Source organism: Coptis chinensis, chromosome 3, assembly GCF_015680905.1.
Source record: "Coptis chinensis isolate HL-2020 chromosome 3, ASM1568090v1, whole genome shotgun sequence".
NCBI classification, from domain to species: Eukaryota; Viridiplantae; Streptophyta; class Magnoliopsida; order Ranunculales; family Ranunculaceae; genus Coptis; species Coptis chinensis.
This window is the reverse complement of record NC_141458.1, coordinates 2,680,597-2,697,858: the sequence shown is the minus strand read 5'-3', so window position 1 is coordinate 2,697,858 and position 17,262 is coordinate 2,680,597. Positions and strand designations below refer to the sequence as shown.

At 37.7% G+C, this 17,262-nt stretch overlaps 1 protein-coding gene across 1 annotated transcript; it reads left to right on the top strand.

The window, feature by feature from the left end:
* Window positions 1-1,351: 1,351 nt before the first annotated feature.
* Window positions 1,352-1,852, top strand: LOC147507240 (protein FAR1-RELATED SEQUENCE 5-like). The gene has a single exon (XM_086600604.1). The coding sequence runs from the start codon at window positions 1,352-1,354 to the stop codon at window positions 1,850-1,852; it is 501 nt and encodes a 166-aa protein (XP_086456730.1).
* The last annotated feature ends 15,410 nt before the right edge of the window (window positions 1,853-17,262 follow it).

The following is a 17,262-nucleotide window of genomic DNA, read 5'->3' as shown; positions in this document are numbered from 1 at the left end:
TTTGTAGAATGACGTGGGAATAATAATGTAACCGTAAATGGTAATAAAATCTAACAGTATGGATTTGGAGTGAGATTGGAGTCTAAATAAGTAGGCTCGTGTGTGTATATATATATTTATATTAGAGCCACCTCCAAGTTCTTTATTTAAAAGTTATTATCTTTATTAAAATAAAAAGAGCAAAATTGGACCACCTTCTTCCCCGATTATATACGGAACTTCGATTATGGTACAATTTATTCACATGTCTTTGTTTTTTGGATACACTCCGCGAAATGCCAAAAATTATTGATTGTGTCCCTTTTCAACCTTTTTAATATGAGCATGTCTTCAGTGCGCGTGATGTTGTGCTACGCACAATTCCTGACCACATATTTTCCAACCTGTAACCGGTAGCCGTGCCCACCTAGGGGGTAGCGTTGGCATTTCACTTATTTTCCTTCGTCCCCAATTTCTCGTATTTTCTATTCTTCTCAATTAGATTGCTCACCCAAATCTTCACCCCTTTCACCTCTTCTTTAATTTATGGTCAATCATTTACTTCTTTCACTCCTAAAGTTTACAGTAAGGAAGTAGAGCAAAAAAGAGTGACAACAACCAACAACACTATACGGCTTGAATACGTTCGAACATTGAGGTTAGTTTATCATCCAATCACTGAAGTCGATTTAATCTTTCCTCTTCTCTTTAAGGTACATTAGGTCGAAATATGTATCAGACTCTTCGATTTAATCTTTCCCTATACATTCGAAATATGTATCAGACTCTTCTCATATTTAGGTCGTTTGTACAAAAAAAAAATTCTTTATTTAAGTAAGCGCTCCTATGACGAATCAAATAATAAGGCTTGATGACGAAGAGTTTCTTAGAAGTCTATGTTTCAAAAGTTTTGCGTATGATCAAAGTGATTCTGTGGATGTGGAATCAACTGTTTCCCTGATGGAGAATGAAAATATTGACAGTAGTGATAGCGATGCTGAAGAGTCTTATACATATAGGGCTTATATAGAAGACAAAGCAACATTTTTATCTATGCAGTTCAAAACCTCGGACAAGACATACACTATTTATAATAGTATGCCAAATCAATCGGCTTTGGTGTTCGTAAGGATGTTTATAGAATTCATCCAAATGGAGTTGCTATTAAGCGGAGATTTATGTGCTCAGCCAAAGGTGAACGACATGCAGATAAACTCCAATTGATGACACCCAAAAGAACACCCAGACAGGTCACTAGGTTCAATTGTAAAGCCCGCATTGTTGTTGTTTTTTTTATTCTGAAGCAAAGTTGTGGACTGTGAAAGAGTTTATTGGGGAACACACACATCCACTTGTACCGCATCCGAGTTCAATGTTTCTTCGATCACATAGAAATGTGAGTCGAGAAGCGTTGGAATTTGCTACGTGCCTAAATGATGTTGGTGTTCGTAAATGCCAAGTGATGGGTCACTTTGCACATATAGCTGAAGGTTTTCTTAATGTTGGTTTTACGAAAAAAGACTTGTATAACAAAATGGGAAAAGAGAGGAGAAGTCGTTGTATTGATGGCAACGCCAACACACTGCTTGCTATTATAGAGGACAAGGTGAAGTTAGATCCTTTATTTCATTATAACTATGAGTTAAATTCGAGTGGGCAGTTGGCTGGGATGTTTTGGGCGGATTCCACCTCCCGCCTGGATTACTGTAGCTTTGGTGATGTGTTGTTGTTTGATTCAACGTACAGGAGCAATCAATACCAAATGCCGATTGTTGTGTTTGCTGAAATCAACAACCACCTACAGACTATACTTTTTGGTTTTGCTTTGATCATAAGTGAGTGTGACGACGCTTATAAGTGGGCATTGAAATAATTTATTGACGCAATGTGTGGTGAACGCCCTAAATCAGTCATTACTGATGGTGACCTAGTGATTCATAAAGCTTTGAAATCTATTCTTCTAGATTCGAAACACCGGCTGTGCTCTTGGCACGTATTGAAAAATTGCATCACTAATGTCAAAATCCCTGGATTTGCAACAGAGTTCAGCTCTATTGTTTATGAAATGTTCTCGGGGAGAGTTCGAAGAAAGGTGGAGACGGCTAGTGGAAAAATACAAAGTTAGTCATAACACATGGGTGATGAAGGTACAGAAGAAACGAGCGAGGTGGGCAGAATTGTATTTTCATGGTGAGTTCTTTGGCGGTTACAGAAGCAACCAACGTTGTGAGTCTATTAACTCTGTTATACGACATCATGTTAATCCCGGGATGCGGTTGTTTGAGCTATTTGGGAAAATGGAATTTGTAGTTGCAAATATCCGCCACTGAGAGCACGAAGAAGAGATAAGGACTACAACGATGAAACCTTTCATTGGTAGCCACTTGATTGAATATGCAAAGCAGGCATAATCCATCTATACTCGAGCTGCTTTTCTTGCTTTTATGAAGCAGTTACAGGAGGAAGCGATGTACACTGCAGAAGATAAATGTGATGTGGATGACAATATTCGTGTATACACCATCAGTCGTCATCTGAACAAGCAAAAAAAGACGAGTGTGGAATACAACCTTTTAGAGCAGGATGCTAGATGTTCATGTGGGCTATTTCAGTCGTTAGGATTTCCATGTAGACATATCATTTCAGTTTACAAACACGAGGACCTTCGTGAAATACCCCAGAGCTGTTTTTTAAGGAGATGGACATGAGTTGCGAAAATCCATCGTTCCAAATAACGATCCAAGTTTTTCTTCGCAGGCTGCTTCCATTATTCATCACAGTGAGCTTATAGGAAAATGCAAGGAGATATGTTTGTGGGCCTCTCAAACAGCCAAAAATAGTGAAGCTTTTAAATCCATGTTATCATCTTTTTCTAGAGCTTATGAAGGCAGTCCACAAGTTCCTTTTGAAATGCCTTATATTCCACCATAAAGTGGTACAATGGATGGTATTCCGTCTTCTAAAGGCACCGCCGAGGTAGAGATGCCTTTCACCCCACCTAAAACCACCCATCGTCCATTTGTTAATGATCCACCACACGTAAAATCGAAGGGTAGGCCGCATAAACCTAGTAGATTGAAAGGTCAGAATGAGATAAGAAAAAATAAGTGTGGCCACTGTGGTATCATCGGGCACACAAGGCCCACATGTACACTTTTGCATCCAAAGGATGGGTGTAAGTTTCTTATACCGTTGCCATATTCTCACTTGTTTGTTAACATTAAATAGTTACGAAAGTTTGTTGATTCTGATTTGTATTCGTCAATATCTTTCTTGTGATACACTGTTTTACAGGCCCAAGTGCTAAGCGCAACTATGTTGAGCGTGCTGCAAGAGTTGCCGATGTGAGTGAGGATGATGACGGGTTAAACAGAGATACTGGATGTAAGTGATAATTTTGCGCGTTATCTATTTTTTTATTATTTATAAATGCAAGAAAATATTTCTTGTTTGTTATTTTCATGGGGTTCAAAGTAATGTTGTTTGTTTGGTGGGCGTAGTGGAAAAGAGGATCTCGAAAGACCAAGCAATGTAGCAAGTGTCGATCTATGGAGCACACAAAGTGTAGGTGTCCAGATTTGGAAGGTATGACACAATTTTTACCGACGTAATTTTTCTAGTAGGGGGTAAACTAAACTTAGATTGTACCATTAGAGTGACTATTTTTCTCCTGTTGAACTTATAACGTTTCCTATAGATGAGGTTGGGAGCAAGGTTTCGAAGAAATTCAATGTTGGAAAGTTTTATAGTGACGATGGGAGAGTCTTTTTCTGTATTACGGATAGTTGACGTTAGGAAAGAGGAGTACAATGCTGCTAAGCTTTAGAGCAGTTGTTGCTAATCTTCTAACAAGATTTTTGTAAGCATTTTTGTAATAGTTAGATCAAGTAGAGCATGTGCTATTTGTCGCACAATGGTGAAGATTTAAATATTGGATTCTAAATTATTTTGTAGCGGTATCTTTGGTGTTATTTTCTTTGGTTTAATCAATAAAATACAGAAATATTCTATACGCTATATTGACAAGCATTGTATATTTTGTGAGCAATATTCTATTGTTTCTTCTTGTTGGGATGTTGGGGTTGTCCCTCACCATGAGATAAGACCATCAATAGACATATGCTAATTAGTGTGACATTGACATGTTCATAAATGAATCTATTCGTTCTTACAGCGCCGAATAGAAGGTTGGAGCGGTTGCAGAGGAATATGTCATAAACAGTAACATAACATTCTAGTATGACAAATATAGTATCATATCTATTTGTGATTCTAGCACTTCTGATGTATAAAACTCTTATTGACATATATTATAAAAAGTGACATAACATTCGAGTATGACATATATAGTGTCATATCTATCAGTGATTGTAACGCTTATTATTGACATACGATATCCTCTTAAACAATTGTTTTACATTGTACCATGGGACCACCCATAAAGTATGATATACTTTATGTTTATACAACTATTAATTACATACTACAACCTATATGGCATTTTTTATAACATATATCCATGTTTTTACAATGCAATCTTATGTACCGGGTAGTAGATAACGTACACTGTACTCTATGAAATTTTGCATAACATACTACACTATGTATGTTATTTATAAGCACATATACAATTATTTTTACATAATACATTCGTACCGCGTTAGGTATGTACTTTGTTATGTATGACGGTACGCTATGATATTTTTCATGACATACTATACTATGTATGTTATTTATAATCACATATAACGTTATGTTTACATAGTATCTTCATAAGGTGTTACTTATGACATACTTTCTTGGCTATAACTATTCGGATGACATACTATCATGTATGTCAAACATAATGATATAGACAATTATTTGTATATACTAATTTTTAGTGAATCGTTTTTAATGACATACTTTACTACATATAATGTTTTGTAAGTTTTGAGTGTTAATAATGTGAGGTAGGATTTTGCGGCTCCCTTGGAGCCTTGGAGGAATGAATGTTGCACGCATCAATGAATGGTACGAGTTAGGAAAATTTTCTTGTAGGGTGGAGTCCAATAGCTACACAATAGCATTTTGGATAGTGATGGATAAATATAATGATCTATTTTGGATGATACTTAGGCACCTAGTTTTTCGGATAACTGTGTAACTTCAGAACTTATAAATAACTATAAATAATTCCAAAATAATTAGGCTCATGACGGTCCCAAAAAACATAAGTTTCAATTGTATCAAGACCTCCTGCCTTAGCTTTTTGAATCAAATCCGGCCACATTTGAAACCAATGTAATGAAACTTCGAGAAAGTAAGCAATTTCGAAATCCTTTTTTTTATGCACAAATGAATTGAATGACGACTGAGAATGATAAATAATCACAAACGACGAGTAACTTACTTGTACAGTACTACGTGGGTAATGGATCGAGCCTGACAATATAACTTTTGGCACTCCATCGATTAAAAGGTTACCTCCGACATAAGTAACTTCAGCTGCAGATGCTAAGAATGTTGAATCTATACACAATGCGGCTACAACAAAGACTAATAACATATATCTACAAAACCCCATTGTGAAAATTTTGATCATGGATGTGTTGAAAGAAAGTATTCTCATTAATAATTTATGAACTACAATTACACTTTATATAGTATTACATTCATAGTCTAACTGAATTCAAAACAGAAATCTAACTAACTAGCAGAATACGGTTTCTTCACTAACAAACTTTCTTCTAGAAACTAGTGACGTGGATCGTTGTTGTCTAATATACCCCCTCAAGCGTAGTAGGTTTAGAAACTACTCGATAGCTTGGATTGAAGATAGAGATGACGTTGCTTTGATAAGCCTTTTTGTCGTAATGTCCGCTAGTTGATCTTGGCTGCGGACATACTTTTATTTGAATTGCTTTGCTTGTGACAAGTTCTCGACAAAATGGTAATCCACTTCAATATGTTTAGTGCGTGCATGAAACACTGGATTTGAGGCTAATGAGATGGCACTGATGTTATCACACCACAAGAGTGGTTGAGTGTAAATAGGAATGTGTAGATCTCTGAATAAGTTTTTAAGCCACGAAAGTTTTGCTTTGCAGTGTGAGCTAATGACCGGTACTTTCGGACTCGTACTTGATCTTGAGACAAGAGGTTGCTTCTTTGTGACCAAGAAATTGGAGTATTTCCAAAGAATACTAGGTAACCACTTGTAGATCTTACATTCGACAATCGATCCAAACCCCAATCGTTGTCCGAAAAGCTTGAATTTGTGAACTTCCTTTTCTTATCATTATTCCATAATCTAAAGTACCTTTGAGATATCTTAAAATCCTTTTCGCTACAGCTAAATGAGTAGTTCTTGGAAATTGCAGGTACTGACAAACCTAATTTACTGAGAAAGAAATATCTGGTCTGCTCCATGTAAGATATTGCAAGGCTCCAACTATTTGTCTGTATTTTGTAGAGTCTTCTAATAAATCGCCAGTGATATTATCAAGTCTTGAATTAGTAGCAGCTGGGGTGGAGACATGCTTTGCTTCTGACATATCATGCTTTTGAAGAATATCCAAAATATATTTAGTCTGACATAAAAACATATAGTTTTTAGTCCTTGTAATCTACAAACCTAGAAAGTAACTTATATTCCCTAAGTCTTTCATTGCAAACTGTATGCTCATCCTCTGAACTATTGTTTCACAATGAGACAATGAATTTCCTGTCAGTAAGATATCATCAAAATACACCAAAATGTAAGTAACTAGGTCTTGATGAATTTGTACAAAGAGTGAGTGATCTGCTTTAGACGTCTGAAAACCCAATGGAAGTAAACCTCCCATAAGTTCAGAGTACCAGGCATGAGGAGCCTGTTTTAGGCCATACAAAGATTTGTTTAACTTACAAACAAATGGCTTGTCCTTGTTGATAAAACCAGCAGGCTGTGCCATGTAAACCTCTTCTCTTAAGTGACTATGAAGGAAGGCATTGCTAACATCCAATTGTTTGATGACCCAGTCATTTTGAACCGCAATGGTAAGAACCAATCTTATTGTAGCAGGCTTTGCTACAGGACTGTATATTTCACTAAAATCAACTCTAGCCTTTTGTTGAAACCCTTTAGCCACCAATCTAGCTTTCAACTTGTCTAGTTTACCTTCAGCAGTTTGCTTGATTCGAAATACCCACTTGTTCTGCACTACATTTTAATTCCTATAAGGAACCAAGGTCCAAGTATTTGTCTTGAGTAATGCATTATATTCTTCAGCCATGACTTCTCTCCACTCTTTTTGCTTGAAAGCTTGACTAAAACATGTTGGAAGTGAAGGTAAAATAGTTGAAGCACTATAACAGCGTGGTAAAGGATGCTTAGTAGAGTGAAGTGCCTTTTTCCTTACAATACCATCCTTTAACCTTGTGTTCATTGTATGAGTATTCACAACAGAGGGGATTGGTCTTCTTCGAATTGCTTTTGATTTTACTGGTTGTGTAGGTTGTGAGGTAGAAGGTTGAGATGATTGAGGTTGAACAGAGGTCGAAGGTTGAGATATGATAGGTGTTGAAGTTGAATGTGCAGGAAAATGTGAAACTGGAGGACTGTAAGTGAAATTTGGTGTTTGAGGTGTGGCTAAGTAGCTTGAAGATGAAGGAAGTATATTGTAGGAAGAAGGTAAAAATTGAGAAAAGGGAATGATCAAAGGTATTATGAAAGTTTCAGATGCATTGTGGTTGGAAGGAAGACTTTTGAATGGAAAATGATTTTCATTGAAGACAACATTTCTTGAAGTAAAAACTTTTCCAGTTGAAATGTCAAGACACTTGTAACCTTGATGATTTAAACTATAACCAAGAAAAACACACTTTTTACTTCTTGCTTGAAACTTATTTGATGTATATGGGTGTAGCCAAGGATAGCATGCACATCCATAACTTTTGAAGAAAAGATATTTTGGTGTTTTATGAAAAAGTTTTTCATAAGGTGAGATAAAGTTAAACCTTTTTACTGGAAGTTTGTTTATAAGAAAAATGGATGTTTCAAATACTTCTACCTAGTAATGAAAAGGAACAGTACTTTGAGCAAATAAGGTTCTTCCTAACTCAGAGATGTGTCTGTGTTTTCTCTCCACAACACCATTTTGCTGTGGAGTGTGAGGACAGCTGAATTGATGTTTGATTCCTGAATTTGACAGGAAATCTTCAAAGACATTGCTTGTAAACTCACCACCATTGTCTGGTCTAATTTTTTTGACTTTGGTGTTTAAGAGATTTTCAACTTGAAGTTTGAAAATTTGAAATACTTTATAGAAATCAGATTTGGCACATAGTGGAAAAATCCAACAGTAATTTGAGAAATCATCTATTATTTATGCATAGTACTTGAATCCTTTTACAAAGAGTACAGGTGAAGGACCCTGTTTCGACCAGATATGATCAAAACATCAAGTGTTGATAAAAGAGACGAAGAACGTAGAAAAGTAATTAGAAAAATGAAGGTGATCGAGGGAGTGATGAGACTGTACATTGCGGTTGCCTACGTACCCAAATTATCAATGGGATCAAGTCTCAAGAACGTACTTCTGAATGAAAAATAGTTTGGTATTTATATAGGTAGAGTAGAGAGTCCTTTTAGCTCAAGTAATCTTGTAGCTTGAGTAATTGTGATAGACTATAACTTTCAACTGATAATTATCTTTTTGATAAGAAATGAATCTGGACATAAATCAATGTACATTAGTGGCAAGCCATGTGGCTAAGGTTCATCCTTAGACACATGAGTTAATGGGCCTGTACATTGATCCATGGTATTGCAAATTGGGCTTTAGCCCTGTCGATTAAATGAATAAAGTGGAGACCCCTACGAATGGACGTTTGCCACGTAGGTGGGGGTCAAAACACCGCCCCCTCTTTGACATGCGAACAAAGTTCATATGACAAAGAAGAGAAGAAAAATGTAAAGAAAAATCGTAAGAAAAAAGAAAGAACACACGATTTGCAAAGCGGTAGACAAACAGAATGATTTTAAAGCGGTAGACGAACAATAGTATGAAATGAAAAATTAAGAACCGTAAAGTTGGTCACTCTGAAAATGAAGTATATATGGTGCAACTAGAAACTGAAGTTGGAAGCTGATAACCAAATCTTAAAAGACCTTCTTTTTGTCGTGTACTGGTGTTCTGGTTTGGTTGAGTTTGAGTAGTCGACACTTCTTTTATAAGTTGACGAGATTCTACAAATTGGCATAAAAATAAAAAAAGAGTTGCTTCTGTGCAGCTTGTTACTTCTTGCTAACCATGGTCAAATTAATTCGAGATGTATTGTAACTTTGAACAAATTTCAGTTTACAAAATAAAAATTTCAAAGTCTGAGCGATGTATAAAGCAGCAGAGTCATGGAAGTGGAATTCACATATGAATGAATAACAGCTAAATAAATGCTAAACTACTCAAAATATACTTTCACTATCATATTGTAAAAGAGATGGCGCTACTGTCCAAAAGAAGTTGGACTTGAATAGGAAAGACACATGACTAGAATATGGGCCCCTAGAATATTGGACTTACACGTTGAAGAGAGAAATTGGAAGATGAGGATAATCGAATTAGATAACAGATAAACCAGCGAGTCTCCCACGGTACGTTAAATTGTTTTGGATAACTGGATAAGAATTGCACAAATATGAACTTGACGTTTTCAATTATATTTAAGTATCGATTTTTGGCAGTATTTTCAGGAGGGTTACTGTAAAGTCTCGGAGCGTGATCGATGTGGTGACTTGACGACAGTCGTTGGTGATGCAGATAGCAGCAGTATCCAATTTGCTGAATTTTAGAAGATAAAGGTTTATCTTCATCAGAATCATATGGCTTCTTAACAGATGCACCTGCACCTGCACCTGCACCGGACTTCAAATGGAACTTTGACGACAAAGTCACATCATCTTCCGAATCTTCAGACTTAACATTGCTTTTCTGTGATTCTTCTTCAGGGTCATCATCGTCATTCTCATATTCCATGAGTTTGATCAAAAGTATCCGAAATCAGATCTGATATTGATTTGGTAGGATTTGAAATACCGCGGACCGGCTTTCAAAATTGGCTTAACATTGCTTTTCCTCGACATAGAAGAACTAGGACCGATGATGAAGTAAGCCCCTTCAAGACACTCGGGAATTACTTTTGGTGGTGTTTGCGAACCAAATTTGGAAGTCTAAAACTCATGTCATCAGAATTAGAAGTGGGCTTAGCATGATGCTTATTGAGATACTCTTTCTCCAAATTATTGTTTCCCAAAGTTGTTCCTAAATGGATTGATTTATCATCTACTAGAGTTGAAAAGTCTGTGTGATGAGGTTGAACGCAAATAAGGGACAGGAAGGGCCGAACTTCTCAAGCATGCTTTGGGAGGCAATATTGACTCCAATGGGAACAATACAGAAGAAAATAACCACACGAGTCAGACTGACTCTGCTGATGCTAAAAGGAAGTGGCTCTAGTTTGCAGACCAAGCCAAAAAATCCATTTTCCAATTATGAGAAGAAAGATGAACCTTGGAACGAAGAAGAAATCGAGATGTTTAGAAAATGGATGCTAGAGTATACTGAACCTGTGGCGAGGAATTGTTTGGGTTTGTTTCCTTTTAGTTAATATAATTGTTGACTTGTTGACTTTGGTAGGAAGAACTGATCTGACGATTTTTTTTTTTTTTTTGGTAGAAACGGCCATATTATACGGGCGAAAGATAATCGAGAAGAAGAAGATGCGATGACGATCATAGACTTGGTGAGGTGGAAAGAAGGTGACAGATATAGCGAATACACGAGGCTGCGGCATAATCTAGCTCAGGATCGAGCAGCTTCAAATTGGATCGGCTAGGATATTAAGCTTAAATTATTGAGTTTCGATAAAAATTAAATTTGGCCTGTCGAAGAAGACGAAGAAAATGGAGAAAAGTGCGGAGAATATGACAAAGCGGTGTCGGAAACAGATATCTTAGTATTTCTTTATCAGTTATCGTAAAATTTTGGTTAAGTCTGAAAGACTGACGAAAAGTTTATTCTTGTCGTCGCAGGTAGAAACGGCGGTACGATGGGAGAAAGAAATTCACGAAAAGACCGCGAATAAAAGTTTCATTCCGCATGATCTCAATGCCTTGGAAAAAATAAATAAGGTGAAGATAATTTTCAATCCGCTCGGAAAGTTAACGTAATGCGAATTTTTTTCCGCACGGAGAAACGCCGGTAGTACGAGCAAAATATATTCACAAAGAGTCGATGGAGAAAAGTTTTGCGAAACAAGGTGTCAATTAATGTCGTAGAAGAATGAAAGAAGTTGAAAGAAGTTTCGTTGATAAAGATCAGGTCAATGTCTTATAGCGCTGTCGGAAAGTTTAACTCGGAAAGATTTGCCCGGAAAAATCGGTTTAATGCCTTAAAAAATAATAATAATAATAATAATAATAATGAAACTGTTGGAAAGGTTCAATTCGCTCGGAAAGATTCGCTCAGAAAAATCGGCATGAAGCTGTTGAAATTGTTTGCTCGAAAAATTTCTCGTAGAAAGATCGGAACAATGCCTTAGAAAAAAATAAAATAAAATAAGCTAGCATATAGTTTCGCTTGAAACGGAAAGAGTTGTACGAGTTGTATAAGCAAAAAACTAATAAGGACCCATTGGCTTTTCCCAAACCAATGATTATGTGATTGTGTGAATGTAATATTATAGAACTAAAAATTCTTGTAATGAAAATAAAAATAAAGTATGTGTTTGCAATTAAATATCGTTGTGATGTCAGATAACATACCTGTGGAAAACTGACAATGTTGTTGAATTATATAGATGACACGAAATAGAATGAAACGCCCCCAATGCTAACTTTAAGCTTGCAAAATTAGATTGAGCGAAAAAATGTTCCGATGCAGAACTGACGAAACGAAACAGGGTAACTTCATCAGATGTTGACATAGCGCGAGTAACCGACTAAGCGAGCGTAAAATCGTTCAATTTAGACTGACAAAATTAAATGTGGTAAGTTCGTCAGATTTTGTCGTAGCGATAATAATGACTAAGCAAAGCAATAAAGATTGCTCAACTTAGATCACCGAAAATTAAACGCGTGGTAATTTCGTCAGATTTTGTCAGAGCGATAGTAACGACTAAGCGAGTGTAAAAGCGTTCAACTTAGACTGACGAAATTAAATGTGGTAATTTCGCCAGATTTTGTTGTAGTGATAGTAATGACTAAGCGAGCGTAAAAGCGTTCAACTTAGACTGACGAAATTAATCGTGGTAATTTCGCCAGATTTTGTTGTACCGATAGTAACGACTAAGCGAGCGTAAAAGCGTTCAACTTAGACTGACGAAATTAAACGTGGTAATTTTGCCAGATTTTGTTGTAGTGATAGTAACGACTAAGCGAGCGTAAAAGCGTTCAACTTAGACTGACGAAATTAAACGTGGTAATTTCGCCAGATTTTGTTGTAGCGATAGTAACGACTAAGCGAGCGTAAAAGCGTTCAACTTAGACTGACGAAATTAAACGTGGTAATTTCATCAGATTTTGTCGGAGCGATTATAAGGTTCGCTAGAACCAAAATCATACCATTGGAACTGAAGTGAAAGAACTGCTTCTTTATTGATTACCAAGTCTTAAAAAATGCAAAGATAACAACGAAAAATACATGCCTGAATTGGAAACAAACTAAATATTGTATTATTTTATTTCTCCAGGATAACGGAAAAACACAACTAAAATCTACTTATAGAACTTGCGCAGATGAAACGCATTCCACGACTTATCGAGAACATTCCCATCTAAATCTCGGAGAAAATAAAATCCTTTGGTGGCAGGGTGATCTATGATGTATGGACTTGTCCAGTTTTCTCCAAATTTACCGGAATCTATCAACCTCGTCTTTCGACAGAGTACCCAGTCATCTTTCTCAAACACTTTAAGTCGAACTTTCTTATCATATTTTTGTTTCATATCAGCTTGATAACGAATTAACTGTTGAAGACCAACATCTCTTGTCTCATCTATCAAGGCTTTGGCTTGAGCAAGTGTTTGATCATTCGACTCCAATTCCACGTTAGAAGTTCGTGTGGTTGGTGTCATCAACTCTGTAGGCAAGACCGCTTCCGTACCGTAAGCAAGATTAAACGGAGAAAATCCAGTTGAATGCTTAGGTGTGGTTCGATAAGCCCACATAACCGCAGGAAGTTCCTTAACCCAATTTCCTTCGGCTTGTTGAAGTCGTCACTTGAGCATTGCAAGAATGGATTTGTTAGTAGCTTCAACTTGTCCATTAGCTTGAGGATAGTATGGTGCCGAGAAATTGTGATTAATCTTCAAGTCAGAACAAAATTGTCGAATTTCTTCAGCATCAAATTGTTTGCCATTATCGGAAGTCAATGATGTTGGAATACCGAAACGACAAACAATGTCTCGCCATAAGAATTTTTAACATCCGGCATGGATCCGGGCTAAGGGCATAGCTTCACCCACACTTGGTAAAATAATCGCCATTTAATTTGTAAGAAACGAACACTGCCAGGAGCTTTCGGAAGAGGACTGACAATGTCAAGACCCCACTTTGCAAACGGCCAAGGGCTTAAGATTGGATGAAGTTCCGTTGCTGGAAGATTTCCCATATTAGCATATTTCTGACAAGGAACACACTTCTCAGACAAACGCTTAGCATCCTTTTGCATGTACGGCCACCAGTATCCTTGTGTCATTGCTCTATGAGCGAGACTTCACCCCCGGGAGTGGTTCCCACATAGGATGAGCAAACCTTCAGCTCTGCTGAGACAACGAAGCATAGGGTTAAGACTTGTGCCTTTGCGATAAAGTTGCAAATGCATCGCTTCAAGTCGATATGAGACAATATTTCCAAGCATCGCGTTTGACACGATCACTCACTTTATGATCGGGAGGCAAGATGTGATCATGTAAATATGTGATATAAGGAAAACGCCAATCATCTTCGTCACAAGGTGTACGCAGAAAACTTAGCTCTATATCGGGGAACCTCCGAGCATTGTCGCTTTCATGATCGCCGCCGGTATGGACCGAGACAATATCATTGATGGATCATTGTGGTCATCCGATAGCATAAGTTGTGGATCAAGCGTTTTCTGCAATGATAGCTTGATTATCCAGATCACGCCTTTGCGCCCCGAAATGACACGGAGATATCAAATTGGCATGACGTGATTCCTCGAAAAATGTCCGGATGAAAAACAACTCGAAAGTGATGTACATATCGCGCACATCCTCGATGGACAGATCGATACTCGGTTCCTTTTGAAATTCAATGGTAATCTGGTGAGGCTTATCTGACTTAATTGCCATGGATAAATATGATAAAGAATCCGCATGTCGCACGTCATGACGCGGTCGCTGCACAATACTGATAGAATCAAAATTTCGAGCAATCCGATGAATTAAATCCACATAAGCCCCCATTCTATCGTCACGAAGTTGCATCACGATCCACCAAACCGGCTAGCTTAATTAACTTAGAATCAGAATAATTATATAGCTTAGTCGCCCCTAAGTAAAGAGCAGCATGCAAGCCGCAAAATGACAAAATTTTTCGATCGCCTCATTATTTGAAGCGTCAAAACCCAAACGCACTGACTTCTCATTTTTTTCTCCATTCGGTTGCAAGATTACACACCCAATACCGGAGCCATACTTATTATGCGAACCATCAGTGTAAACAATCCAACAATCAGCAAATACATATGATAAGTTTGGCAAATCATCGCCCCTAAGAGGTAATGACGTGTTGTCGACGACATTTTCTTCGTCTAGTAATGCGTCAGACATAAGAATATCCTCAATTGGAAAATCAGCCATTAGCGAAGCCAAAGCTTGTCCTTTCTCACCATGCGAAGTTTCAAACACGCTCTATAAGCTTAAGGTAACTTTCCCATTCTCGCGAGGCGACTTGATTCCTGAGCATTGCAAAAAAGCTTTCGCAGTGGACATTCGGTATAAACTTTGACGACTCGTCCCTGGAAATAAGGCTTAAGACGTCAGGCAGCATGAACCAAGGCAAATACAATTTTCTCCACTCGAGAATATCTTGTTTCAGCAGTTGTAAGAGTCTTGCTAACAAATAATATAGGACGACCATCGCCACCGTTGACAAATAAGACAGCACTTACGGCATGATCAGTGGCGGCTAAATACAGACCTATAGGCTGCCCTGTTGCTAGACTGGCAAGAACTGGAGGTTGGACTAAGTATGCTTTCAATTGACGAAATGCAAGTTCACAGTCCTCCGTGCAAATTGATGCGTCTTTCAATGTTTGGAAAAAAGGACGGCATCGATCAGAATACCGAGAGATAAAGCAATTTAGGGCAGCCAAGCGTCCTGTAAGTCGTTGAATTTCTTTCTTTGACGTCGGAGAAGGCATTTCAAGGATAGCTCGAATATGATCCGGATTTGCTTCAATTCCGCGTCTAGTCATCATGTATCCTAAGAATTTACCAGATGATAAACCGAAAGAACACTTAGCCGGATTCAAACGCATGTTGACATTGGAGAGTTCATCGAAAATAGCTTGCAAATCAAGAAGATGATCGTGTACTTACAGATTTGATTAACCCATGTCGCCGATGCATGCTTCGAATCGCCTTTCCAAGTAGGTCAGAAAAAATAGTGTTGACTAGCTTTTGATATGTGGCTCCAGCGTTTTTCAGACCGAAAGGCATTACCTGGTAACAGTAAATGCCTTGGTCTATAATGAATGTAGTGAACTCTTGGTCCTCAATGAATAACGGAATCTGATGATAACCAGAATAAGCATCCAAAAAGGACAAACGCTGAAAACCAGATGTTGGATCGACCATTTCAGATATACGAGGCAATGGATACGGATGAACCGGACAAGCCTTATTGAGATTTGTGAAATCGATACAAACACGTAATTTGCCGTTCTTTTTTAGGCATCGCGACAACATTTGACATCCATGTTGGATAAGTCACAGGCCTTATAAAGTTAACAGACAAGAGACAGTCGATTTCGTCTTTCACTTTCATCTTTCTATCGGGGGCCATCCTTCGGGGCTTTTGTCGAATTGGTTTTGCATTGGGATCAATGTCGAGTTTATGACAAGCCATCGAAGGATCTATACCAGGCATTTGCTCTATTCGCCAAGCAAAAACATGACTATTCTTCCGCAATATCAAAATAAGCTCTTGTCTCTCTGCTTCTAGAAGTTCGGCTGAAATAAAAGTAGTCTCTTCAGGGAGTTGGCCAATTTGAACTTCTAAAAGTTGATCGGCTGTCGGGGGTCCTTCAACATTTCTATTGGCAGAGTAAACTGAAGGTCCCGGATGCTGTAATTGCTATTTGACGGCGTTGGAACTCAGAATAGTTCGTCCAACAACTTCAAACTTCTTATAATCATCGAGAACATTGTCGTGGCAAATTAGAGATGCCAGTTGATTGCTGCGCACCTTACAGACTTTTTTATTGAATGGGAACTTGATGGCTTGATGATATGTTGAGACAACAGCTTCCATATAATGAATCCAATCGCGACCAAGGATGACATTGTAAGGGGATTTACAATCCATCAATAGGAAATCAATATTAACTTCCTTCTGCATAAGAGTGACCGGGAGAGACACCTTTCCAACGCAATGAGTAGCGGTACCATCAAAACTAACGATAGGCGCATTTTCAAGGGTGACCAAGTTATCAATAAAAGGAATCGCGATAACACCCGTAAAACATGACGCTTAGTGAACTACCGAGTGTCGATCATTATATTATGCACGCCAAGATACAAATGATATAATGCAGCTTATCACGACAACATCATAATGAGGAACATGCACGCCCATTAGATCTTGGTAAGTGAAACATAATGGTTCATCTTTAATAGTCTCCGTGCGAAAACCTTCCACGAAATTGATCCCATTAACTTCATAAAAATTAGACAGATATTTGACTTTAGAACGACGAGCATTTTTCCACTGAGTATTGGACAATGAATCAATGATGGCATGTCCAACCTTAATGACATTGTGATCAGTGATAGTTAAAGCTTGAGTTGTTACTTTCTTCTGCACATATTGATCAAGTTTCCCATTCTGCACAAGCTTTTCAATTCTTCCCCGCAAAGACCGACAATTCTCCGTCTCATGACCATAATCATTATGAAATTTGCACCATAACGATTTATCGCGAGTTGTTTTAGTGTCGTCGCGCAAGGGAAAAGTCGGAGTGAACAGACTCTTATCCTTGATTTTGTCGTAAACTACCGCATATTTAGTATTAAGC

Bases quoted from the DNA above. Each gene is read 5' to 3' on its own strand.
- LOC147507240 (XM_086600604.1), top strand. From the start codon at position 1,352: ATGTTTCTTCGATCACATAGAAATGTGAGTCGAGAAGCGTTGGAATTT.